At 42.5% G+C, this 25760-nt stretch overlaps 1 protein-coding gene across 2 annotated transcripts in view; it reads left to right on the top strand.

Moving 5' to 3' along the window:
- FAF1 (Fas associated factor 1) overlaps window positions 1-25760 on the top strand; it is a 415784-nt gene that overhangs the window by 291879 nt on the left and 98145 nt on the right. Inside the window, exons 10-12 of one of the 2 annotated variants that reach the window (XM_020987731.2) lie at window positions 10145-10268; window positions 11146-11209; window positions 12640-12721. In XM_020987731.2, coding sequence (XP_020843390.1) covers window positions 10145-10268; window positions 11146-11209; window positions 12640-12721 — 270 coding nt within the window. Of the gene's footprint in view, window positions 1-10141; window positions 10269-11145; window positions 11210-12639; window positions 12722-25760 lie in introns of both variants that reach the window. The other variant, XM_020987730.2, reaches the window with a different exon arrangement.

Below are 25760 nucleotides of genomic sequence, written 5' to 3'. Positions count from 1 at the left end.
GTCCCTTGGACAGCAAGGAGATCAAATCACGCAATACTTAAAGAAATTAATTCAGGCTATGAGCTGGAAGGTCAGTTACTGCAGCTGTAGCTTAAATACTTTGGCCACATAATGAGAAGACTGGATTCATTGGAAAAGACTTTGATGTTGGGAAACATTGATGGTTAAAAGTAAACTAGGTGGTAGAGGATGAGATGAATTGACAGTATCATGGAAATAATGAACTTGGTCAGACTTTGGGAGATAGTGGAGAATAGAAGGGCCTGATATGCTATGGTTCATGAGGTCATTAAGAGTCAGGCATGACTGAACAACAACGACACGGTCAGAATCTCATAAGGTTTAGTAACTTCTGCATTAAAAGATTTGATAGCTTGGCATGTAATTTTCCAGAGGGCAGAGGAGCTAGGATTACAACCAAGAATCACCTACCCAGCAAAACTGAATATAATCCTTCAGGGGGAAAAATGGATATTCATTGAAATAGAGGACTGTCAAACATTCATAATGAAAAGACCAAAACTGAATAGAAAATTTGACTTTCAAATATAATACTCAAGAGAAGCATAAAAAGGTAAGCAGGAAAGTGAATGATTGGGATTCAGTGGGGGAGGGGTGGTAAAAAAAATAAGATGGAGAGAAATGCACAATTAGTTATCATTACTGTGAATGTGAATGGAATAAACTCACCCTTAAAACAGAAGCAGAGAGCAGAATGCATTAAAAAACAGAATTCTACCATGTGTGTTTTACAAGAAACACATGAAGCAGAGGGACACACAAAGTAAAGGTAAAGGGCTGAGGCAGAATCTATTATGCTTCAGCTGAAGAGAAAGAAAGAAAGAAAGAAAGAAAGAAAGAAAGAAAGAAAGAAAGAAAGAAAGAAAGAAAGAAAGAAAGAAAGAAAGAAAGAAAGAAAGAAAGAAAGAAAGAAAGAAAGAAAGAAAGAAAGAAAGAAAGAAAGAAAGAAAGAAAGAAAGAAAGAAAGAAAGAAAGAGATATCAGTCATGATTTCAGACCAAGCAAAAGCAACAGTAGGTCTAATTAAAAGAGATAATCAGGGAAACTACATTTTGCTAAAAGGGACCATAGATAATGAAGTAATATCAACACTTAATACATATTACCAAATGTTATACTATCCATATTCTTAAAGGAAAAGTTAAATGAGGTACAGGAAGAAATAGACGGTAGAGCTATGCTATTGGGAGACTTCAGTATTCCCCTTTTAGAACTAGGTAAATCTAACTAGAAAGTAAACAAGAAAGAAGTTAAGGAGATGAATAGAATTTTTCTTTTGGAGCCAGTTGGGATTAAATGACTTGCCCAGGGTCACACAGCTAGTAATTATCAGAGGCCGGATTTTAACTCAGGCCTTCCTAACTCCAGGGCTGGTCCTTAATCCACTGTGCCAACTTCACTGCCCCAGATGAACAGAATTTTAGAAAACTTATATGTGATAGACTTCTGGAGAAAATTGAATAGGAATAAAAAAGAATATATTTTTTTTCTCAGCAGTACATGGCACCTACACAAAACGATGAGCATATATTAGGACATAAAAGCTCTTAACTAAATGCAGAATGGCAGAAATATTAAATGCGTTCTTTTCAGATCAAAAAGCAATTTTAAAAAATACTGTTACTGAAGGGCTATGGAAACAGATTGAAAATTAATTGCAGAGGAAGCTAGGTGGCGCGGTAGATAAGAGCACTGGCTCTGGATTCAGGAGGATGTGAGTTCAAGTCCAGCCTTAGACACATAGCACTTACTAGCTGTGTGACCCTGGGCGAGTCACTTAACCCTATTACCTAGCCATAAAAAAAAGAAAAGGGAAAAACAAAGAGAAAATTAATTGCAAACTAAATAATCTAATCCTAAAGGAGTAGTGGGTCAAACAACAAATCATAGAAACAATAATTTCATTAAAAAGAATGACAACAATGAGACAACATACCAAAATTTCTAAGATGCAGCCAAAGCAGTATTTAAGGGAAATTTTATTTCTCTAAATGCTTATGTCAACGAGAGAGAGAAAGAACAGATCAATGAATTCGGCATCAATTAAAAAAAAACTGGAAAAGGAACAAATTAACCCTTCCCGCCTCCCCATTTAAACACCAAATTGGTATCTTGATATTGAAAGGAGAGATTAATATAATTGAAAGTAAGAAAATCATTGACCTAAAAAATAAAACTATGAGCTTGGTGTTTTGAAGGAAAAAAAAACAATAAAATAAATAAACCATTGGTTAATTTGATTTTTAAAAAGAAAACCAACTTAGCAGTATCAAAAATGAAAAGGGTGAATTCACCATCAATGAAGTTGAAATTAAAGCAATTATTAGGAGCTATTTTTGCCCAATTATATGCCAGTAAGTCTAACAATCTAAGTAAAATGGGTTACTATTTACAAAAATATAAATTACCCAGGCTAACAGATGAGGAAGTAGAATATTTAAATTGCCCTATATTAGAAAAAAAATTGAGCAAACTATCAACGAGTTCCCCACGAAAAAATCCCCAGGACCAAATGGTTTGATAAGTGAATTCTACCAAACATTTAAAGAATGATTAATTTATTGTTTCAATTAATTAATTAATTCCAATACTATATAAACTATTTGGAAAAATAGGCAATGGAGTCCTACTAAATTCCTTTTGTGACACAAATATAGTGCTGATACCTAAGCCAGCAAGAGTGAAAACTGCAAGAGAAAACTATAGACCAATTTCTCTTTTAAAATTAATTTTGAATAGTATTTTTATCCAATTACATGTAAAAACAATTTTAACATGTTTTTAAATTTTGAGTTCCAAATTCTCTCCCTCTCTCTCAACTTCCCCCTTCCTGAAAAGGCAAGCGATTTGATATAGGTTTTATATGTGCAATCATGCAAAACATATTTCAATATTTAGTCATGTTGTGAAAGAAAACACAGATCCCCCTTCCAAAAAAAAAACCCACTCACAAAATGCAATAGTGAAAAATAGTATACTTCTTTCTACCTGCATTCAGACTCTATCAATTCTTTCTGTGGAAGTGGATAGCATTTTTCAAAGCATGAGTGCTTTGGAATTGTCTTGGATCATTGTATTACTGAGAATAGTTAAGGTATTCACAGTTGATCATAGTACAATGTTGCTGTTACTGTGTACAATGTTCTCCTGGTTCTGCTGCCTTTTCTCTGCACCAGTTCATATAAAACTTCCCAGTTTTTCTGAAAGAATCCTGTGTCATTTCTTATAGCACAGTAGTATTCCATCATAATCATATACCATGATTTTTTCAGCCATTCCCCAGTTGATGGGCGTCTCCTCAAATTCCAATTCTTTGCCACCACAAAAAGAGCTGCTTTAGATACTTTTTGTACATACAGATCATTTTCTTTCTTAATTTTTTTTCTTTTTTCTTTTAGCTAATCTCTTAGGGATACAGACTTAGTAGTGGTATTGCTAAGTCAAAGGGTATGCCCTTTGGGCATAGTATCACTAAAAATAAAATTATCATTCTACTCCCTTCCCCTGCATCTTTGTTAAGAATGGAATGTTCTATTTTACAAACTTCTCAAAACACTTGTTCCTTTTTTTTTACTTAATAGTAGTTTATTTTTTCCAATTACATGTAAAGATAGTTTTCAACATTCACTTTTGTAAGATTTTGAGTTCTAAATTTTTTTTCTCCCTTCCTCCCCTCACGCCTCCCCAAGCCACCAAGTGATCTGATATAGGCTATACATGTACAATTATATTAAACATATTTCCACATCAGTCATGTTGTGAAAGAAGAATCAGAATAAAATGGAAAAACCATGAAAAAAGAAAAAAAGGAAATAGTACGATTCAGTCTGCATTCAGACTCCATAGTTCTTTCTCTGGATGTGGATAACATTTTCCATCATGAGTCTTTTGGAATTGTCATAGATCATTGTGTTGCTGAGAAGAGCTAAGTCTATCAAAGTTGATCATTGCACAGTGTTGCCAGAACACTTAATTGCTGTTAGAAACACTAGAAAGCATAGAAATGAATGGAGCTTTCCTTAAAATGATAAGTAGTATCTCTAAAACCATCAGCAAGCATTATTTATAATGGGGATAAGCTAGAAGCCTTTACAGTAAGAACAAGGGTGATGCAGGGATGCTCATTATCAGACTGTTACTCAATATTGTATTAGAAATGCTAGCTATAGCAATAAAAGAAAAAGAAATTGAAGGAATTAGAATAGGTAACAAGAAAATAAAACTCTTTGCAGATGATATGATAAGGTCTCCCTTACGAACTTTGGGATTGATCATGTGACATGGGAGACACTGGCACGGGACTGCCCAGCATGGCATGCCCTCATCAGAAAAGGTTTTGTGCTTGATAAGCAAAGCAGAATTGAAGCAGCTTAAAGGAATGTGAGATGGGCAAATTTAGAAAGTCCACCCACATGTTTACATGGACTATTTGTGCCTGACCTATGGTAGAGCATTCCAGGCTCCTATTGGTCTAATCAGCCACAGTTGGACACCCTGTAATTTGGCTCTAAAATAGTGATATCATTTTGGTCCTCTTTGAGAACATAGGACAGCAAACACAACCATGATGATATATTTGGAGAATCCTAGCGAATCAACTAAGAAAAGTTGGAATAATTAAAAACTTTAGCAAAGTTGCAGGATATAAAATAAACCCATATAAATCATCAGCATTTGTATATATTAACAACAAAATCCAGCAGCAAGAGATAGAGAAATTCCATGTAAAATAATTGTAGACAGTACAAAATACTTGGGACTCTACCTGCCAAGACAAATCCAGAAAATATATAAACACAATTACAAAACAGTTTTACGCAAATAAAGTTAGATCTGAACCATCGGAAAAATATTACTCATTCCAAAATAACAAAAATGACAATTGTATCTAAATTAATTTACTTATTCAGTGCCATGCCAATCAGATTACCAAAAATTATTTTATAGGGCTAGAAAAAATAACAGCAGAATTCATCTGGAAGAACAAAAGGTCAGGAATATTAAGGGAGTCAATAAAAAAGTGAAAGAAGGTGACTTGGCCATGCCAAATCTCACACTATATTACTAAGCTGTAATCATCAAAACAATCTAGTACAGGCTAAGAATTAGAGGGGTGCATCAGGGGAATAGATTAGGTATGCAATAAACAGTAAGAAACAATCATAGTAATCTAATGTTTAGGAAATACAAAGATCCAAACTCTTGAGATAAGGACTAGTTATTTGATAAAATCTTTTGGGAAAACTGGACAGCTGTTTGGTAGAAACTAGGTAGGGACCAACATCTCACACTGTATACTAGGATTAAATAAAAACAGATAAATGGTTTAGATATAAAGAGTGATAACAAGCAAACGAGGGGAGTGTGGAATAGTTTGCCTGTCAGATCTATGGATAAGGGAAGAATTTATGGGATAGAAAGCATTATGGGATGTAAAATGGATAATTATGATTACATGAAATTAAAAAGGGTTTTCCCGAACAAAACCAATGCAGCCAAGATTAGAAGGAAAACAAAAAACCTGAGGGGGGGAGGTGGGGGTTTATAACAAATTTCTCTGATAAAGGCCTCATGTCTTAAGTATGAGTCATCCTCCAACTGATAAATGGTCAAAGAATATGAATAGCCGGTTTTCAGAAATCAAAGCTATCTATAGTCCTATAAAAAAATACTTTAAATTACTGTTGACTAGAGAAATGCAGATTAAAACAGCTCTGAGGTATCACCTCACACCTATCAGATTGGCTGATATGACAGAAAAGGAAGATATTAAATGTTGGAGATGTGGAAAAATTGGGACACTAATACATTATTGATGGAGTTATGGACTGACGCACCCATTCTGGAGAGCAATTTGGAACTATGCCCAAAGGGCTATGAAACTGCATATCCTGTGACCCGCAATCCTACTACCAGGTCTGTATTCCACAAAGATTAACCAGAAAAAGGAAAAGGAAAATGACCTATATGCACAGAAACATTTAAAGCAGCTCTCTTTGTGGTGGTGAAGAATTAGAGTTGAGGGCATGTCCATCATTTGGGGGATGTCTGAATGAGTTGTGGTATGGTTGGTTGGTTATTGTCCTTCGTGCTTGAAGAGGACCAAAATGACATCACTATTTTAGAGTCAAGTCACAGCGTGTCCGACTATGGCTGATCAGACCAATACCAGACGAGCTCAGAATGCCTTATTGTGGGTCAGGCACAAATAGCCTCTATGAACATGTGGGGTGGATTCTCTAAATTTGTGCATCTTGTTTCTTTTTCAGCAATTTCAATTCTGCTTTGCTCATAGAACACAGCACCTTCTCTGATGAGGGCATGCCATGCTGGGTAGTCCTGTGCCAGTGTCTCCTGTATCAGGCATTCCATTCCTGAATTCTTCAGAGAGACCTTGAGAGGATATGATTGTAATGGAATACTGTTGTGCTATGTAAGAAGTGATGAGCAGAATGCTTTCAGAAAAAACCTAGAGATACTTTCTTTCATGAACTTATGTAAAATGAAATGAACACAACCAGGAGAACATTGTATGATGATCAACTTGGAATTACTTAGATATCCTCAGCAATACAATGATCCAAGACAATTCTGAAGGACTCGTGATGAAAAATACTATCCAGGGGAAAATGGCAGAGTAGGTCAGAAAACACCAGACTCTCCAAATTTTCCCAAAAAAAAGGCAGAACATCTCCTCAAAGTGAATTTAGAGCACACCAGAAATAAATAAAAATCTAGGGAATGCCATTGTTCTCCTAAAATAACATGGGAAGAGTACCTCTGGAAAAACTCTGCTTGCTGGGGTGGAGGTTTGGCCTGATTGAAGTGCCAGCACCCCCAGGAAGACATCACTGAACCAACAATGAGCCCCCGGGTCTGGGAGGCAGCCTCAGCCTCAGTAACTTTTTCACATTATAGACAATGTTAGGGTTGGACCACTGAATAAGGGAAGATTGAAGGATCCTCCATTGTTTTAGGAGGCCAGGCCCAGCTCTGCTGACCAGTTGGTGGTCCTGGGCTGGGGTTGTGAGCGAGGAAGAGTAAGCCCATGCCTTGTGAATGCAGTAGCAAAAGGGCTACTAGCTGTGGATGCTTGTGGAAGATTGGAATCCCTGATTTCTGTATCAGGACCAAGGAGGGAGCTGAAGTTTGCAGCCTCAGGAGGAATCAAAGGGAGCAAGAGCATTTTCAGACCTCATGCCTAGCCCTGGTAGAGAAGAGGACCTGAGGCCTGCGGCCTGCAGCACCATTCCCCACAATAATAAACTGTTCAAAACAAAATAAAAATGAGTAAGCAAAGGAGAAAGAACCCAACCATAGGTATTATGGGGGTAGAGAAGATCTAAATTCACATTCAGAGAAAGATAGCCTAGTTTAAAAAAGCTAGTCCAGCTTCAGAGAGAAACATCAAATGGTCACAAGCCCAAAAAGAGCTCTTGGAAGAACTTTAAAAGGCTTTCAAAAATCCAAAAAGGGAGATTGGAGGAAAAAAATAAGAGCAATCCAAGAAAATTAAGAAAATTAGGAAATGAAAAGGTCAGTCAATTGGGAAAAGAGATCCAAGAACTTAAGGAAGAAAATAACTCATTGAAAGCTAGAATTGGATAAGGAGAAGATAATGACGTCATGAGACACCAAGAAATAACAAAATCAGGAGAATGAGACAATAGAAGAGAATGTGAAACAACTCATTAGAAAAACAACTTATCTGGACACGGATCAAGGAGAGACAAAGAATTGTTGGACTGCCTGAAAGTTATGATTTTTAAAAAAGTCTTGATACAATATTATAAGAAATTATTAAGGAAAACTGACCTGAAGTTCTTTAAAAAGAAGATAAAGCAGAAATAGAAAAAAAAATTCCACTGATCACCACCTGAAAGAGATCCCAGGAAGAAAACTTACAGGAATATCATAGCCAAGTTTCAAAGCTCCCAGGTTAAGGAGAAACTATTATAAACAGGAAGAAAAAAAAACCAATTTAAATACTGCAGAGCTCCAATCAGAATAATACAAGAGCTAGTAGCTTCTACTTTAAAAGACCATAGGTCTTGGAATATTATATTTCAAAGAGCAGAAGATCAGGGGTTGCAACCAAAATGATTTACTCAGCAAAGCTGAGTATAATTCTGAACAACAACAAAAAAGTACATTTAATAAACTGAAAGACTTCTGAGTATTTGTGACAAAAAGACCAGAACTCAATAGAAAATTCAGTATGTAAGATCCAGAAGAAGCATAAGGAAAACATTAAAGATCAATCATATAGGACTCAATAAGGTCAAACTGTTTACTTCTTATATGTAAAAATATTATCAGTACTATTAAGACTGTTATCATGACTTGGGTAGTTTAAAAGAAAGGCTTGGCGTGAGCTGCGTATGAGGGGTTGATTCTAAAAAGTAAAACTGGTTAGGGAGAGGTTAAAAAGGAGCAGTTATCTCATCCAAATGAGGCATGAAGGGAAGAACTGATCCAGAGGAAGCAGGTGGGGGGTGGAGGGCTGTTAGTGCTGGAACCTTATTCTCAACTGAATCTCAATATTCAGAGGTCCCAGGCTTTGTGAAGGTAAAATGGCAGGGCAGCTGTGAAGAGAAAGACTATGTAAATGCATGATGGATTGAATTTGGAGGGTTTAATTGCCCAGAGAGTAGGACTCTGCTTTTCCCAATTTAAGATGGACGCTCGCCTGTTCCAGGATCGAAGGCTTTGGAGTTAAGCTGATGCTGTATCTTCTGAAGCCCGATCTGATTTATCAGAGAAGAGAACTGAGGTCCAAAGAGGGTCAGGAATTTCTCTAGGGGTGCTGCTAAGAGCGACACAGGGCTGAGGATCCCACCTCAAGCAAGCATGAAGAATGGGAGGAATTTTGAAGTGACCTGAGTAGACTAGGTGATGCTTTGAGCTGCACTCATAGGGCAGACTGGTCTCCCTGCTGAAATGAAAAGGTTACAACACAGGAAGAACACAACAACAATGCGCACAAGTCACAGGAGACACCCGTGGAATGAGGCAGCAGGAAAACTCAGAGGTCTCTGTGTGGGTGCATGAAGGGTGGGGGAGCTGGCTATCCTAAAACCAGGAGGCACAACGTGGGATGAGCCCCCAGCTGGAGGAAGGTGAAGAGAAGAGGCTCAGTTAAGCTAAGGCCCTTCGGTGAGGACAGCCAGGCACCAAAGTGGAATGAGAGATTAACTCTTTTTAGGGGGAGGGATTGACAAAAACACATCTGGCCTACTCTTAATGCCTCACTCCCACCCCTCAGTGCTGTCCCTCCTCACCTTTGCCCCTGAGAACCTCAGTGTCCTGCAAGGCTCAAGTGTTACCTCCTTCAAGAGGTGGTACTTGTTAGCCTTCTGTTCCCCACGTCACAAGGTATTAATTTTGTATGTATCCCTCTTTTACTTATCTGTGAACATGTATTTCCCTGGTGGAATGTGAGCTCCATGAAGAATGTGACTTTCTCAGTTGTGTGTTTGTGTGCCTGGTGGGTTGTCTCTCCCATTAGGCTGTGAGTTTCTTGAGGGGAGGGGATGCTTTTGCCTGTCTTTGATCTCCCTCAGAGCACCAAAAGAGCAGCTAAATGCAAATTGATTCCTGGGTCTGGGAAGAGCTTCCACAGAAGTACAGAAACAGTCCTGCAGGAGCAGGGAGGAGAGGAGGTCTGGGAGTAGACCCTCAGGGGAGTCTCCTGTTTGCTTGAAAGTAAAGAGTGGAGGGGATGAACATGAAAAGCCTGACCCCAAACTGTGGAGGCCGATTTTTATTATTCCTTCATTGGCAGGAGGAAGCCACCTAAGACTTTTGCTCCTTAGAAGGCTCAAGATAATATTGTATGCCTTCCACACCTTTTTCAGTCCTCCTCACTAGGTGTGACTATTACCTGGCTTTCTTATTTCTCTCTGGTGAGTTCTCCAAAATCCATTTATTATGTTCTATTGTTATTCCCACTGCATCTAGAGTTCCCTGGAGGGAAGCATTTGACTTGAGGAAACTTAAAAGTTGCTAGAGAAGAGAAAGGCCACTGATCTGTGGGAAGGGGGTGTTCTATAAGGGAAGCTCTATCCAAGTTTGTCTTGCTGAGGGTAATCTTAGCCTCATCCCAACTTTCCTTGAATAGCAGTGCACCGATGTTCACATGGTTAGCGACAGTGACGGCGATGACTTTGAAGATGCTCCTGAATTTGGAGTGGATGATGGGGAGATGTTCGGCATTGCGTCCTCTGCTCTTCGAAAATCACCCATGAGTGAGTAGTAATCACCTCTGGGGCCCAGGTTTAGGTCAATGCACCCAAAAGAGAAGGTAGATAAGCCCATTCCAATTGTTCCTCCAGGACTGCTATCCCCTCTACGCTGGGGCCCTGATGCCTCCAAGAAATGCAAAGAACCTCGTGTTTTGGGCCCCATACTGTTGCTGACAGTCTTGATTCTCACACTTAAGGCTCCCTGGTTAATGAAAAGTGCCATTGGGTTCTGGTCAGTTTCCCCTGGACAGTGGGCGGTATGAAGAAGCATAGCATTACTTTTCTATTGTAGTGTCCCAAGGCAAGTTAATCACTGCCACCACCACCACCAGTGCCACTGCCACTGCCTCCTCCTCATAATATACCTGCTCCCCAAGGGTAGATAGAGGTAAGGTTAAGGTTCATGAAATGGGAGAACTGTGGTGGCCAGGACTAGCTCTACATTCTGTTTCTGAATTTCTGCCAAGATTTACCAGCATATATCTACCTGGTATTTTCAGTAAAACTGGCTTTCTCGCCTTGCACCCTCTCCCCGCTCCCCAATTCTCTTCTTACAAATATTACTCAATTGCAAACCATGTTTCAACTTTTTCAAGAAAAATACCAAAAATCCCAAGTGATAACTGGCACCCATTTTATGCGTTCCTCAGGGTATTATCAATAGGGTTGACAAAATATTCATTCTTCTCTAAGGTTCCCCTTCATTTTGTTTTGCTAAAATCATGTAACACGTGCGTGGGTGTTGGCAAGTGAAAATGTCCCAAAAGCTATGGCATAGGCACTAATCTTTCATTTGTCTCCTGCTTGTTCAGAAATGTATTTCTTAAATGTGGAGTTAAAGGTTATCTGTGTGTGCTTTTTGCTTTTTGTTTTTAATTAGTGCCAGAAAACGCGGAAAACGAAGGGGATGCCTTATTACAATTTACAGCAGAGTTTTCTTCAAGGTAGGGTTAAATCACCAGCATACAAGCTTAATGTGTATTTCTGTTACTGTGCTGTGGTGGTTGGATCTGTTTTCATCACAGACAGTTGACAGTAAGGCATTTAATGATCCCAAGGTTGAATTTAAATAATAACTCATAGATTCCTGGCACTGAATGTTTCATTCTGTAGGACCTTAGCGGCAGACATTTTCTTATTTGGCAAGTTTGGGGTTTTTTCTGGCATGGCTGTCCTATCCATTGCCCCCCACTGCAGCCCCTCCACTCAAAAATAAGCAATGATATGTTTGAGTTTTTTCAATGTAAGAACAGTACGAATAAAACTTAAGAACTGCTCAGGTCATGAAAATCCTCAGCCTTAGAAATTTTTCACGTAAGCTGTATTCTCTGTCTCATGCTTGAAAATAGTGTGTTCCCCTTGAAATTCAGTTCTTACTGAACAATTAAGAAAATTAAGAAATATGGAATGAGCAGCTAAAAATAGATTCATTAGGATTGGAAGGAACTTAGCCTTATCCATCCCATTCATTTTATGGAATCAGAAGCTTTAGGCTAGAAAAAAGAGGGACCTTTTGACAAGGCCTTGCTGGCATTCCCAGCCCAGGCCAGCCAGAGTCAGAACGCAGGGCTCTCTACCTCTAGCCCAGTGCCTTGAGAAACCAAATAAGGTGGAAGACCAAAGACACTCCCATTCCTTCCCTTGTGGGCCTTTGAATGGCCACAGGGCTGTAACCACTTTGAGGACTACATTCTTAAAGCGGTCAGATCCCAGGGAAGAGAACTCCTAAAATACCAGTGTAGGCCATCTCTTTGTTGGGAACATGCACAACGTCAGAGAGCTCCCAGAGACCCTGGGGGGTTCTGTAACTTTTCCACTGTCGCCTGGTGAGGATATGTCAGAGCTGACCCTTGAACCCAGGTCCTCCTGGCTCTGAGGCCAGCCTTCTCTCTCCGTCAGACCAGGCAGCCCCTCTTCTGCATTTGAAAAATGTTGATCTGGGGGCAGCTAGGCGGCGCAGCAAATAGAGCACCGACCCTGACGTCAGGAGGACCTGAGTTCAAATCCGGCCTCAGACCAAACGCTTGACACTCACTAGCTGTGTGACCCTGGGCAAGTCACTTAACCCCAACTGCCTAAAAATAAAAAATGAAAATAAATTAAAAAATAAAAAGTGTTAATCTGATGAATGTCACTTTTCTTTGTGTTGGATTACTGACTCCAGAGTACCCTGTTCTCACCAAAAGTGTTGGAATAGTGAACACTAATGAAGTTTACTTGAAGGTGTGAGGAGGTGTTTGAGAACCGTCTCTCTAGGACAAGTTTCTACTCAAATGGTTTTAGCTTGAATTTCTTTTAAAAAAAAAGGTACAAAGCATCAAAGTCGATGTAAAATCCATTTTAATTCATCCATTGACTTCATTTTTTCCCCTAGATATGGAGACTGCCATCCTGTTTATTTTATTGGATCACTAGAAGCTGCTTTCCAAGAAGCCTTTTATGGGAAAGCTCGAGATGTAAGTGAACTGTGGGAGACTGTCAAGTCAAAAGTGCCCTCTGTGGCCCAGGGTTACCCCATAAACAGGAAGCTCTGCTCAGTGTTGAGCTGCAGCCTCCAGACCAGAAGACTTGGCTTTGTTAGCCTTCTATACTGTTCTCACCTGTCCCCAGATTGTGACTTTTGGATTGGTGGTAGGTTTTCAAAGACAGACTTTTTAGACTGACTTTGAGGAGGGTGATCCATAGTGAAAAACAGAGCTATGGCTGTGCATGGCATTACTGAGGAGAGGAGGAACATGGGAAGAAGTAGGACCACCAATATTGATTTCATATCCTGGAAGCGTGAATTTAATATCTACTAAATAAATATAATCACTGCTTAAAATTTTTTTTTCTGAATTATGAAGATTTGTTGTGTCCTGTTTTAAGGTCTCTCATTTTCCTATTCTTTTCCTGATGAGATCTGTTTTGAGGTTTCTACTTCCTAGTAGGAGAAACAGGCTGTTGAAAAAGTCCAGTTCTGTTAAGAGAGCCATTGCATTGGAGATAATAAAAAGAGAGAGGCAATCCTTAAAAACAGTTCTGTGAAAATAGATATACTTTAAGTAGATAGTTACAGTAGAATCAGTGAGTAGAAGCTCAGTGCTGGAAGGGACTTCAGTGAACACTGAATCTGGTCAAGCCCCTCCATACTTGGGTAAGAATCTGCATAACTACAGTCTTGGGAGAAGAGGAGGGTATAAAATAAAATGCTGACTTGGGAGTGGAGCGCCCTTTGCGCCACCATACTGCCACTATGATAATATGTAAGGCTCTTTTTTCTTCAGTTTCTTCCTCTTCAATATAAAGAGTTTGGGTAGATGGTCTTGAGGGATGAATGACCCTGGGGGATGAGGGTGGGGGGTGTCCATTCCAGCTCCATGTCCTCCCATCTTTGGGTCCCCTGTTCTTCACTTCAGACCTCCAGTAGCCTGGAGTTCCCAGCTGACATGCCAGAGACAGAAGGGGTTGTTGAGCAGTTAAAGATCTGGTAGGTTTCAGGCACTCGGTTCCCTTCAGGCCCTTCACGCTAGGCAGTTCACTTTGCAACATAAAATTGAGTAATTTAGTGACAAGTGAAAGTAGAAGTCTGTTTGCTGAAAGATGTTACTGAAAGTTAATTAAAAGATTAGCAGTTGCCTGAAAAAAAGTATCCTGCCTACACTGGAGGCAGTAAGGCACTGCTATGTTCAGCCTGCCTGTTTTGCTGACATGTTTTCTGCAGCCATTCAACAAGCATTTATTAAGCGCTTACTGTGTGCCAGGCACTGATCTAAGCACTGGAGATACATAGAGAGGCAAAAACCCAGTTGGCCTTCCAAGAGTGCAGCCTATCCAGGAAGCATTTCCAAGGCAGAGTTCAGAAGTACCCTTGTTAGAAGTATTATCTTAAGGAGTGCCCAGCAGTAAACCTTCCCAATTCAAAGTTTTCCTGCATTTCCAAACTTGCTTCTGAAATCACAGCATTGAAAAGCCCCACTAGATCTAAGAGATGAGGGAATCCATCCCATCCATGTGATTTATGAGGAGGAAGCTGAGGATTTCTGGGCGATTGTGTGATGTATGGGCGAGGAGAAGCAGCTTGCTTAGACTCCATGAATTCATGGCAGAGCTGGGACTCGAAACTCATCACTCCTGATCCTTTGTCCGCTGTCCCATGCTGACCAGCTAACCCAAACTCAGCTGGTCCGTTCAGGAGGTGTGGTGTGACTGTTAACAACAGCCCAGCTTCCTGTTTGCTCCTTTGAGTCTTGCTCGTGGGTAATCCGCTTCTGATGAGCTTTGGGCTATTTTGCCATTGATCAATAGAATCACTGAATGTTTGAGCTGGAAGTGACATTTAAGGCTGAATGGAGGGCACTCATTTTATAGATGATAAAATGGCAACCTCACATCACGTGTGGACGCTCACCCACCTTTGTAGAAAGCGGGTTGTTCCTCACTAGGAAACTGTTCCTGTTCAAACCTTAGTTGATCCTCTTTTTCCATTCTTCCTTCAGTTCTTCTCTTCAAAGGTACAGATTGGCTATTGAGTCCCATCTCCTTATTCTGCGTTTAAGGGAATTGAGTCACAGTTTGACTTGTGTGATAGGCAGATTCTCCAATATGACACAGATTGGCAGAGTTGTTGACAGATTCCCAGGCATTGGTGCTGGAAGGAATCTGGAAGATTATTTTGCCCAGCCCCTTCATTTTGAAGAGGAGGAAGCCAGGCCCCAAAGAAGCACTCACTTGGTCCTGGTGCTTTATCTCTCTTGAACCCAGGCCTTTAGTCCCCCTAAGCCCAAGGTGGCTTTCTCTGCATTAAGCAGAATGACCAACATGACAGAGTGTTTTCTTGTATGGTAAATAGCATAAGTGTGATTATTCCCATTGTACAGATGGAGAAACTGAGATTCAGAGAAGTCAGGTGACTTGCTTATAGTCTCGCTGCTAGTGCATTGCAGAGCTTTAAGAATCTAATGATAGTGAAGTCTGCTGCTTTAGTTTCTTCTTTCCAGTAATAACTACTTTACTGATCTGTAATGACTTAATATGTACTGTGGCTCATTTATTCATTCAGCAAGCATTTACCATATTATTATGTTGCACTGGGCTCTGGGAGAGAACCCATTGGTGAGATGACCCTGCTTCTGCTCACATAGGGGGATGAGATACCATCATGCCCAGCTGTGAGACTCTACCTCTTCCTGGGCATTCCCCCTGTCAAGATTGCCTTCAGTGCTCAGCTTAAGCACCTCTTCTGTGAAGCCTTCCCTGAGTCTCTACTCTACACATTACTTTGTCGTTTTGAACGTGCTTTGTACAGGTCACCTCCCATGGTGCATTGTATGTACTTCAAGGGCAAGGCCCCTTTGGTCTCTGTGTCCCAGGGCCTGGGACTGGGCTTGGCACATGGTGAGCCCTTAAGAAGAGCCTGCTGATTGATTGGCACAGTAGGGTGTGATTGTCTACTGACAACATGATTATCACCATTTTACCTCATCATTGCACGGCGTGTTGAATTTCTCCGAAGCTAAGAGCGAGCCTTTCCTATTTTCTTCCTGGAAAGCTCATGAATGAAGCATATTTAGGAAAACTTAATTTCTGCTGCTGATAAGAGTCTTGAGGTGAAAGTGACCGATACTGTGACATTTGCTGAAATGGAAAGTTAAAATTTGTTTTCCATCCCCCTTAATATCCAATGTTTAATTTAAACCGTGGGAGGCGCATGAATTTTACCAGGGCAACAGATGAGCTTTGAATACCAGCATTCTTCACTTCAAGTGAGAAATTGAGTTCCAAGAGTAAATAAAAACAAGATTGAAGGTTTAAATCCTCTGCTCGGCTTTTTGAACTTCTATACTCATTAAATGTTTATTGGAGTGGTGGGATTACAAAGGATTTGGGGAGCTTCATCAGCCGGTAGAGAGATAATCACTAAGTAAAACACTACATTTGATAAAGTGTTTCTCACGATGCCACACTCAATCCATCTTAATGAAAACTGCTTCCAGCTGATTGAATTGGAGAGCACTTGGTGGGGAGAGTGCCCATGCTGCCTGCCGCCTTTTCCCTGCCTCTCTGTTCTGCCCTTAGCAAAGCAGCCGCTGAAAGCCATTGTGTTTCTGAAGACGCTTCTGGAAATGTCCAGCTTCTGGCTGTTGTCACACTCGTTTTTCAGAATCTTTGAGAGTTGTGGCAGTCATTTGGGGTTCTCTGTCCTCGTAGAAAGCTCCCTTGTTGTCCTCAGCATAGAGATGTCCACAGAAAGCAGCAGGTGGGGGTGGGGGGATAAAGACTTACTTGGCCATTGGGCTCCTCTTCTTTCTGTCCACTCCATCCTTTACATACTTTCAGCCTAGGAAGTTATCTGAAGCCAAGTATGATGCCTAAGGAGCTGGGCTCCTGTTCAGGGACATCTCCTGCATGTGCCTGGAGAAAGAACCATACCAACAAGGCTGAAGACCCTCCTCCTTACAGGCCTAAAGGCCTCTGACTACTCCACCAGTTCTCCCTTGCTGTGATTCTGGGATTCTCTCTGTCCCCTTCATACATACAGGGTTACTTGCAACGAGTTCACCTAAGGTTCTTACTGAAGAAGGAAAGGGGAAAGGGAAGAGAATAAATATTCATGTAGCACCTGCTATGTGCCAGGCACCATGCTGAGCACTTTATAAATACTATTTCACTTGATGCTCCCAACAACTTTATGAGGTAGGTGCAGTTTTTATCCCCTTTTTACAGTTGGGGAAACCAAGGCAAACAGCGATTAAATGACTTGCCCAGAGTCACTACCTCAGAGTCACAAAGAGGTAGTGTCTAAGGCCTCACTTGAACTCGGGTCTTCCTGACTCAAGGCTCTGTTCACTTTACTGCCTGGAGGAGGCAGTGCTCATTTGAATGGATGAATTCTGGGTTATTTAGTCAGTTTCATTACCTTAACTCCATGCTGAAAAGATGAACAGAAACCCAGCTACCTCCAATTGGTAAGAAAGCCAAATGGATTCATTAGGTAACTTCCTCTGTGCTTCAAGGATCCATCATTTCATTAGGGTGGTCCCTCCCTCCACAGCCTCCCTGCACCTTGGCTAGCTGTTGGCAGTTTCTTTTGCCTAAAACATTTCTCCTGTGGGGACCAACCTTGAGACTCAGATATAGCAGGATAGAGACTTATTTGGACTTGAGGTGAGGGACCATTTCTAAAAGAGTTATCTCAACACAGAACTGCTTGCTTCAAGTAGTACTGGGCACACACCTCTTTTCTGATTTCTGTAACCATTTGATGGGACCCTTACTTCTCCCCTCACTAGAGAAGCAGCGTGGTATACTGGATAGAGGCAGAAAGACCTGGGTTCAAATCCAGCCTTTGGCACTTAGTAGCCATGTGACCCTAAGCAAGTTCCTTAACTTCTCCGAGCCTCAGTTTCCTCACCTGTAAAACGGAGCTAATAAACGCTACAGTACCTATCTCACAGAGTTATCGTGAGACTTAAATAAGATGTTTGTAAAGTTCTTTACAAACTTTAACAGACTCTGTACATCTCAGCTATTGTTATTACTAGACCAGTATAGACTCTTCTCTTGGGAGAAGAGACTAGTGCTGGATCCCCTTTGTGTCTAATCTCCCAGACGACCGAGTCCAGGGCCCTGCATATGGTAAATGCCTTCTACCTATGTATCTCCAGGCCTGAGCACCAGGCCTTGGCCCTGACAGTAAGGACTTAATCAGGGCCTTTTTGAATGGAATGTTGGTTAAATTGTTGAAAAATTAGACGTTTTTTTTAAGTCATCTGCATAGACATCTCTATTTCCTTCTTACCTCCATCCCCCACTTAAATTAGAGAAATAGACAAACCTACTCTACATTTGGGAAATGTCTCTGTTCTGCTCGTCCTTATTGTGTTTTCCAAATAGTTCCTGAAAGGCAGGACCATCTGTGTCTTTGTGATTGGAACTGATGGGCAAAGCTTTGTTTTACACACTTGTGTGCTAGGTAAGAAATGTCTAACAAATACTGTAATTGTTATAGAATCTGGTATTTAGAGTTGGAAGGGAGAATTGACTTGCCTGCACAAGCAGTAAGTGGCTGAGCCAGGATTTACACTCACATCTGTGACTCCAAGGCCAGTGTTCTTTCCACATGCCAGCTATTTCACGAGTTGCTTGGAACACAGAGGTTCAGTGCTTTCTCTCGGCTTAGTTATCGTGCTGCCTGCTTCTCCTATAAAATGAGGGCCGTGATATCCATGCTGCAGAATCCAAAAGCTCGTAATGAAGAAGAGCACGAGTTGTCTAGTAGGCATCTCCAGCTGGCTGTACCGTAGGCTTTTTACACTCAGCGTGTCCAAAACTAAGCTTGTTTTCCTCCAAAAAACCAGTTTCCCTATTCTGTTGAGGGTCCCACCATTCTCCCAAGCACCCTGGCTCACAACCTTGAAGTCATACTAAATTCTTTACTCTTCCCTCAACCCCATGTCTAATCAGTTGCCAATTCTTTTCAATTCTACATCTAGAACAGCTCTCCAATCTGTCCCTTTTTCTCCATTTACATGGCCACCAGTCTAGTGGCCTAGCCCCCTTCACCTATCCCTTGGGCTATTCTAGTAACTTTAATCAATCTCCCAGCCTCACTCTCTCTCATCTCCAAGCCATGCTTAACACAGCTGCCAAAGTGTAGGTCTGACTGCCTCTCCAAACATTTCAAGGGTTGCCTTGTGCCTCTAGGATAACATACAGACTCCTTTGCTGGGCATTTAGATCCCTTTGTGGTCCTGGCTGCAGTCTACCTTTCCATGCTTATTGTGCATCATTCTTATCTTACTCTCTGGGTTGTAGCCAAGCTGATGTTCTTGAGATTCCCTGTGCGTGCCATTCCATCTGCTATCTCTGGATAGGCTGCTCCTCATCCCTCCCTCCTCCTCTCAGCTCAGGGGCGCGCTGTCAGGGGCTACTCTCCAGCACCTTCCCCCTATTTCCTTATACTTGGAGCTTACTAATTGTTTGCTCACCAAAGAATAGAAGCCCCTCAGAGGCAGGGACATTTCATATTTGTCTTTATATCTCCAGTACCTGGCACAGAGCAGATGCCTAATAAATGTTGGTTGAATGACCATGAGTCACACTTTGGAGCTTCAAAAAGTGCTTCCTCATGCACCGTCTTGGGGAGGGCAGTGGGGAGGAAGGAGGAGAAAAATTTTAAACTAAAAAGCATATGGAAATGATTGTTGATATATCAAAATAAATTAATAAAAATCTAAAATAAAATAAAATAAGAAGTGCTTCCTCCCTCTCAAATAGTGATGCTTTCTAAAGTCCGAGCTCCTGTCCTGCTCATTACAGTCCTTTTGTGTACAACACAGACTGGCTATCAAGTTGTCTCTTCTCCTAGAGGCCCTTCTATATGAAATTCTGTAGCCTCCTCCTTATTTCTTCAGCAGGGCAATCAGCTAAGCCCAATCTCGAGGGATTGGAGCATAAGAATTCAGGAATATCAATGACTTGTGTTCTAGGAGTTGCTATAAACTGCCTAGTTTCCTTCAACATGCAAAGCTGAAAGAAACGTTCTCTGGGCTGCATTCTATCTTCTTGCAGAAGGACCCCTGAAATAAGTCAGAGGAGCAAAGGTAGAATCCTGGCCACAGGATTGGGCCTGTAACTTATACTCTCTGGCCTTCATTTTCCTCTTAATCTTGTTAAGATCCATTCTAACTTTAAATCTGATGATCCTGACGGTAGCTTATTACAGTTATTTTCAGTTTAATCTGGTATCTATGTTTTCATCTTCTCACTCAGCGATCACTCACTTAAGACATCGGGAGGATCGTCTTGGGCTGAGGGTTCACCTCCAGCGCCACGCCTCCCTTGAGTCTTCCCTGATTCTCCCATTGGATAATCACCTCTCTGTTGAGCGCCACATAGGACTTTCCCCTCTCTCTGCTGCACTGCACATGCAGTAATGGTGCAGTGTGGCCCTTTGTGTTGGCATCACAGCCCCCTACAAGATGGTGAGCTCCATGAAGCCTTGCAGGACCCAAACTTAGGTCTCTTCACATTCCCACCAATCTGTGTCTATAGAGGGAATGAATGAATTTTCCATGGGACCAGGAATGGGCCCTGTCTCTTGGATGGGCCTCCCTGCTGTCAAGGCTCTCCTCCCATTTATCACATCATTTTGCCTAGATGCTTCCTTTGCACTTATCTTAATCTTTGTTGTATCGTAGCGATGTGTTTGTTGCTTGTGAGCTTCTTTAAAGCAAGGTCTTATTGCATACATTTTCGTATCTAGAGGTCTTTTATGAATGAGTGAGAAATCAGCTTTCCATGCCGCAAACCTAACTTAAGCACCTGTTGTGTACAGCGCGTTGAAATCACTACTGAGAGAGACATGGAATTTAAACCAGACCCATCTCTGCCTTTGGGCTTATGCGGGGCTAGGGATGGAGGAGCGAGGAGGCAAGATGACCTGAACAGAATTCCAGAGTCAGAAAGATGGAGGGAGTGTTTCAGGGAATGGTGAATGGTCCACACGGACTGAAGCTGGAGAGGACAGCAGGTAAGAAGATGTACGATGTGGATTGGGGTCAGATTGTAGGGGGCTTTCCTTGCACAGTAGTCTAGAGAGTTTGCACGGTGCCATCATCATCATCATCAGCGTTTCATCTAATCATAGCATGTACATTTGCAGGGACCTCGACAGCCTCTAGTCCAGCCCCTAGACCAAAGGCCATCTAGAGGTCATCCATCTTCTGCCTGAAGGCCTTCACCCTCCCCAGGGAGCTGCTTCTGCTCTAGTTAAGAAGTCTTCCTGGACCTCCAGCCTCAACTGGCTACTTTATAGCTTACTGGCCGTGGGACCTTGAGCAAGTCATTGCTCTGTTCTGAGTCTTTGTTTTCTCACCTGCACTTCTTGCCTCCCTGAGAGCAGTCTTAACCCTGTGTAGAAATGGAAATTGTTAGGAGTGTGCAGCTTCCAGCTGGCCCACGAGGCCGTTGCCGTGAGTTTCATAATCTGTTAGCTTCTGTGTCTGTTTTCTAACCACTTAGGCCTTGGAGTTTTCTCTTCCTTTTCCTTCTTTGGGTGCCAAGCACGATAACCAAACTGAAGTGAGTGGCATTCAGTCTGGCAGCAGAGCCGGGAGCCCCAACCCTACAAATGTTTCCTGGTCTTTGTTGCCATTCTTAACTTTCAGGAGAATCTGATGAATTTGGCTTGTCATCTCAGGTCTGCCTGTTGGTTTCTGCTGTTAGAAAAGCAAACATTGTTCTCTTAGTCCATATTCTTGTCCATCCTGCTTTCTTGTGTGCTTGGGCCCAGCTCACAGAGCAGGGGGGCCAACTCCCTGGAGCTTTTGCCTAATACGAAGGGCCTAGACAACAGTTCTTCTGCCAGTCTGTGATGAGTGGGCCTTAGGTAGGATTCCCTTGTCATTCTCCTCCTGGTTGTGTTCTCTTTTGTTGTCTGTGGTGGCTTTGGTTGGGTGGAAGACAGTGTGTAGAAATTTGGCTTATAAAGTGGGAGGGAAAAGGTGAAGAGCCTCCTAATGTTTCGATGAGGTTCAGGCTGGACCTGGGATTTCCTTGACATGAGCACCTCTTGATCGAAGAAACTCCTTCCTCCAGTCCAGGCCAACACCTTCTCTTCTCCTTATAGACTCAGAGAATTGCCTGGAGCCCTGAGAGGTTACAGTTTGGCCTGGATCATACAGCTAGGATAGGTCAGAGGCAGGATGAGAACCCAGCTGGCTCACGGCCAGCTCTCCATCTGCTATCCCACACTGCCTCTTAATAATTCCGGCTCTTTGAAAATGGAATGGGCTTCTCTATGAGGTAGTAAGACCTACAGCATTCTGGCAAAGACTGAACCAGTGCTTATCATTCTTGCATTGAGTGAAGAAAGGCTGTAGTGAATAGTTTCTGAAAGTCTTTCAGGCTCTCCGGTGGTAGGAGACTGTTATTCCGGGGTTTCTAGTCCAGCTTCTCAGTGCAGAAATGTCCTCTGTCGTGTCGCTGTCAGGTAGGTGTCACTAGCTGACTGCCCAGGTGACCTCTCAGCAGCACATCTCTCTTCTCTGATTCCAGGCTCTCACTGGTTGCAATTTGTCTGGACGCTGAGGAGTGTCCTTTCCTTTCGTGGCTTCTGTAGAGATTTCCTCTCTATCACTGATTCTTGCCATTGTTTTGAAGTTAACCTTTCATTGTACCTAATTTTCCTTAGAAAATGGAATGTCAGAGCTAGAAGGAAGGTCCAAGATTCTATCATTCATTGTTTCATTTTAAGAAGTTCAGAGATTCCAGAGAAGGTAAGGACTTCCCCAAAGTCACCCAGGCACTGAGCAGCAGAGCCAGGGCCTGGGCCCTGCTCTTTACTCAGCTTCTCCTGGGACTTCCCAAGAGAATCTGGAAGAGTTTCCTTCAAAATCAAAACCATATTTGGAGAGTCAGAGACAAAGAGACAGACAGAGAGAGAGGGAGAGGGCTATTGTTGAAAGATTTCTGCCTTGCCTTAAGAAACTTGATCCACTGACCATATTCAGGTCCTGGGAAGCCTTTGACCCCTTACTGGGTCAGCAAACTGAATGTAAGGGAATGGTCAGAGAGGCTATTTTTGCTTTTCCTGAAAGAAAGAACCTGCTGCAGCACCCTGTTGATGTCAGTTCTCTGAGGGGAGACTGTCAAGCCTGATGCTGCCCGTGTGTCTACCATCCTCTGCTTTCCTACCACTGCCCCTAGTGTGCATTCCTGGGCTGGGGGGGCAGAGCTTGCCAAAGGTGTGTCACATTATGTGCCTGCTCTCAGAAGTCTGCTTATACTAGTGAGGCCTAATTAAAATGGACATAAATCATTGAATGACAGACCTGGAGGGAGCTTAGAACGTCCCATAATATCAGAGCAAGAAGGAGCCTTAGAATTGAAAATGTCAGAGCTGAAAGGTACCTTTGAACAGAGGATGTCAAAGCTGGGAGAAAGGTTACAGGTTGTTTAGCCCGGCCTCTTTTTAAAGAGGAAACGGAGTCATGCAGAGAGAAAATGACTCACATCAAATCACTCAGCTGGCTGTTGTTAAAAATGGGACTAGAACCCAGATCCCCAGTGCTTCTGCATGGTGCCCCACAGCTTCTCATTGTGGGTAGCTCTGCTCAGCAGAGCTGAGAGCAGACCCTGTTCTCAGGGAGAACTGTTAGAGCGGAGTATAAATAGTCGAAGAGTCAATGGGCATCTGTACGGATTGAGGGAGGGGAGAGTAGATAAGCTGGAGAATATCAGGAGCAGGGCAGCCAGGACCCCAAGGTCCTGCAGCCCCAAATGTGCAAAGACGAACTGAGGGAACTGGGTATGTGTCAGTTCAGGAAGTAGGGGGAATAGATTTGTTCTCCTTGGCTCCCGAGGGCAGAACCAGGAAGATTCAGAAGTGTCAGACTACATGTTTGACACCTCTGTTGTAGAGGGAGTTAGGCCATAGACCTTCATCTCAGGCCCCATAGATTGCATCCTGCACAGAAAGGTCATTTGCAGGAAGTGTTGGACAGATGAGAAAACTGAGGCCCAGAGAGAGGGAGGGACATTCTCTTCAGGTTCCCACATTGGAGGGAGGATTTGAAGCCGAGTCCGTCAGCCCCAGATGCTCTGCCTTCAGGAGAAAAGAGGCCCATGCTGCAGAGCCCAGGCCATATTGACAGCCAGCCTTTGTCCAGTAGAGAATCAGCAGCAGCTGTGCTTGGTGACTGCCAGGAGAGTGAGGAATTACCCCCCTCAGAAATCATTTGTGTCTTGGATCGTTTGCTTTAGAATAACCTAATACTAGAGTCATATATGACCTCTCACCAAGACTGTAACACGATCAAAAAAGAAGTGACGAGGCTCACTCTACACAATGCTTATTGAACGCCTCCTTGTTGCCCTCCATCTTTCTCTATTTAGCTAATTTTTCCAGGTCTTCAAAGAAAACTCTCTGAGTCTTGGAGCCTTTGCAGCCTAGGGCCAAGTCAGGTTGGTGGCTGCTGGGCATTTCTCATCTGCTGAAATGCGATTTTTTTTTTCCGGTGATCTTTAGGGCCCTGGAGATTTGATACCTACTAAACATGGAGGGATTTTGAGAAGGGCAACAGAGAACCCCTACTGCATTGGCCCTTGTTCTGTTCACCTCCAGTCAGATCTTCTGACACTGCCACTAGTCAAGGGAGAGGTTCTTGGACCTTGAAGGCCATTTTAGTGGCTCTGAAAGGTGTGGCCAAGCTGAGAAGCTTCAGGTGGCCCAAGTGCCCAGACTTCACACTGAAAGGTTGTCACAGGTGATGGGTCTTTTGGCCACAGTCGATTGACTGATACGCACTTACTAATAAAGACTGGCCATTGATGGTTAGAGAGATTGGGATCTACGCTAATAGAAAGAGGAACCCTACTGCCATCCCCCCAAAGGCAAGGACCCTGGACATGCGTGGTCCTTAAGAGTTGACTGGGAAGACTCAGCACCCCTAGCCCCCAGCCCCCATTTGCTGACTCAAGACCAGGCATGCAGGTAGAAGGGAAGGCCTTTCTCACACTTTTCTTAGGCTGCTGCTGCTCCTTGTTCTGCCCAGGTGTTAGCTGCTGACATTACCATTTATATTCACCTGATTGTGCCATCTGCCCCTGCTGTGCAGAATGAGGTGCTTCTGCCTTCCCCAGAATAGGACTCAGCCAGCCAGTGACCAAAGCCTTCCTGTGATTGCTTTAAGGCTTTCTGGAGCCTGAATATGTGTATGCATGGCAGTTAAGAATCAAAGCATGTTGTCTGCCCCCGCCCTTCTTTCCCCTCCCCACCACCCCTACCATTAGGAGATATTTGAACCCAACAGATGTGAGTAAGCAGAGCTCCTTTGACCTCTCATTCCCAGCCCGATGCAGGCCCAGCATCTTTCCAGGATTCTTTCTTCAGGGCCCACTTTTGTACACTGAATTTGGAGTTGAAAATGGGCTTCACTGCAGTGTCCTTTGCTGGACTCTTCAGTTCACAGTGTCCTTGGAACTTACACAGTTGCTCCCGAGCCTTTCTCTCTGCGTTCCCAGTGAAAAGGGGGGCGAGCGAGCCGTGCCAGCCGCTTACCACAAAGCAGACCCGCCACAAAGGAAAGATTAAGGGTTTAGAGAGAGGTCAATGTGGGTTTTTTTCTAACTAAACACTTTCCTAAAGTTTCCTTGTGGAAAAATAATGAAGTCATCTCAGAGTTTTTAAAGAATTTTTATTTCTCTTTCACCGTCTGCATTCGCTTGTCTTCTCAGCATGGATGTTTAATCTTTCGGGGCTTTGTGAATTGGCCCAAATGAATAAGTGGGGAGCTGTCTCTCTAGGAGCGAGAGGCTTATTCTAAGGCCTTAATCACTGAGTAAACACATCTTTGCCCTCCCTCTCTTACAAGGGCTGGATAATAGTCGGGATTCTAGCACAGTAACCTGGATATTGCAGGGACCAGCGCTTTGAAATGCAGAGTAGCTGATCCTCCAAAACAGACAGTGCCTGATCTTCGCCTGCCTCTTTCTTCTTTTTAAATTAAATAT

Source organism: Phascolarctos cinereus, unplaced genomic scaffold, assembly GCF_003287225.1.
Source record: "Phascolarctos cinereus isolate Bilbo 61053 unplaced genomic scaffold, phaCin_HiC Scaffold_5;HRSCAF=322, whole genome shotgun sequence".
Lineage (NCBI taxonomy): Eukaryota > Metazoa > Chordata > Mammalia > Diprotodontia > Phascolarctidae > Phascolarctos > Phascolarctos cinereus.
Note: the sequence above shows the minus strand (reverse complement) of the source record. Positions and strands in the feature narration are given on the sequence as shown.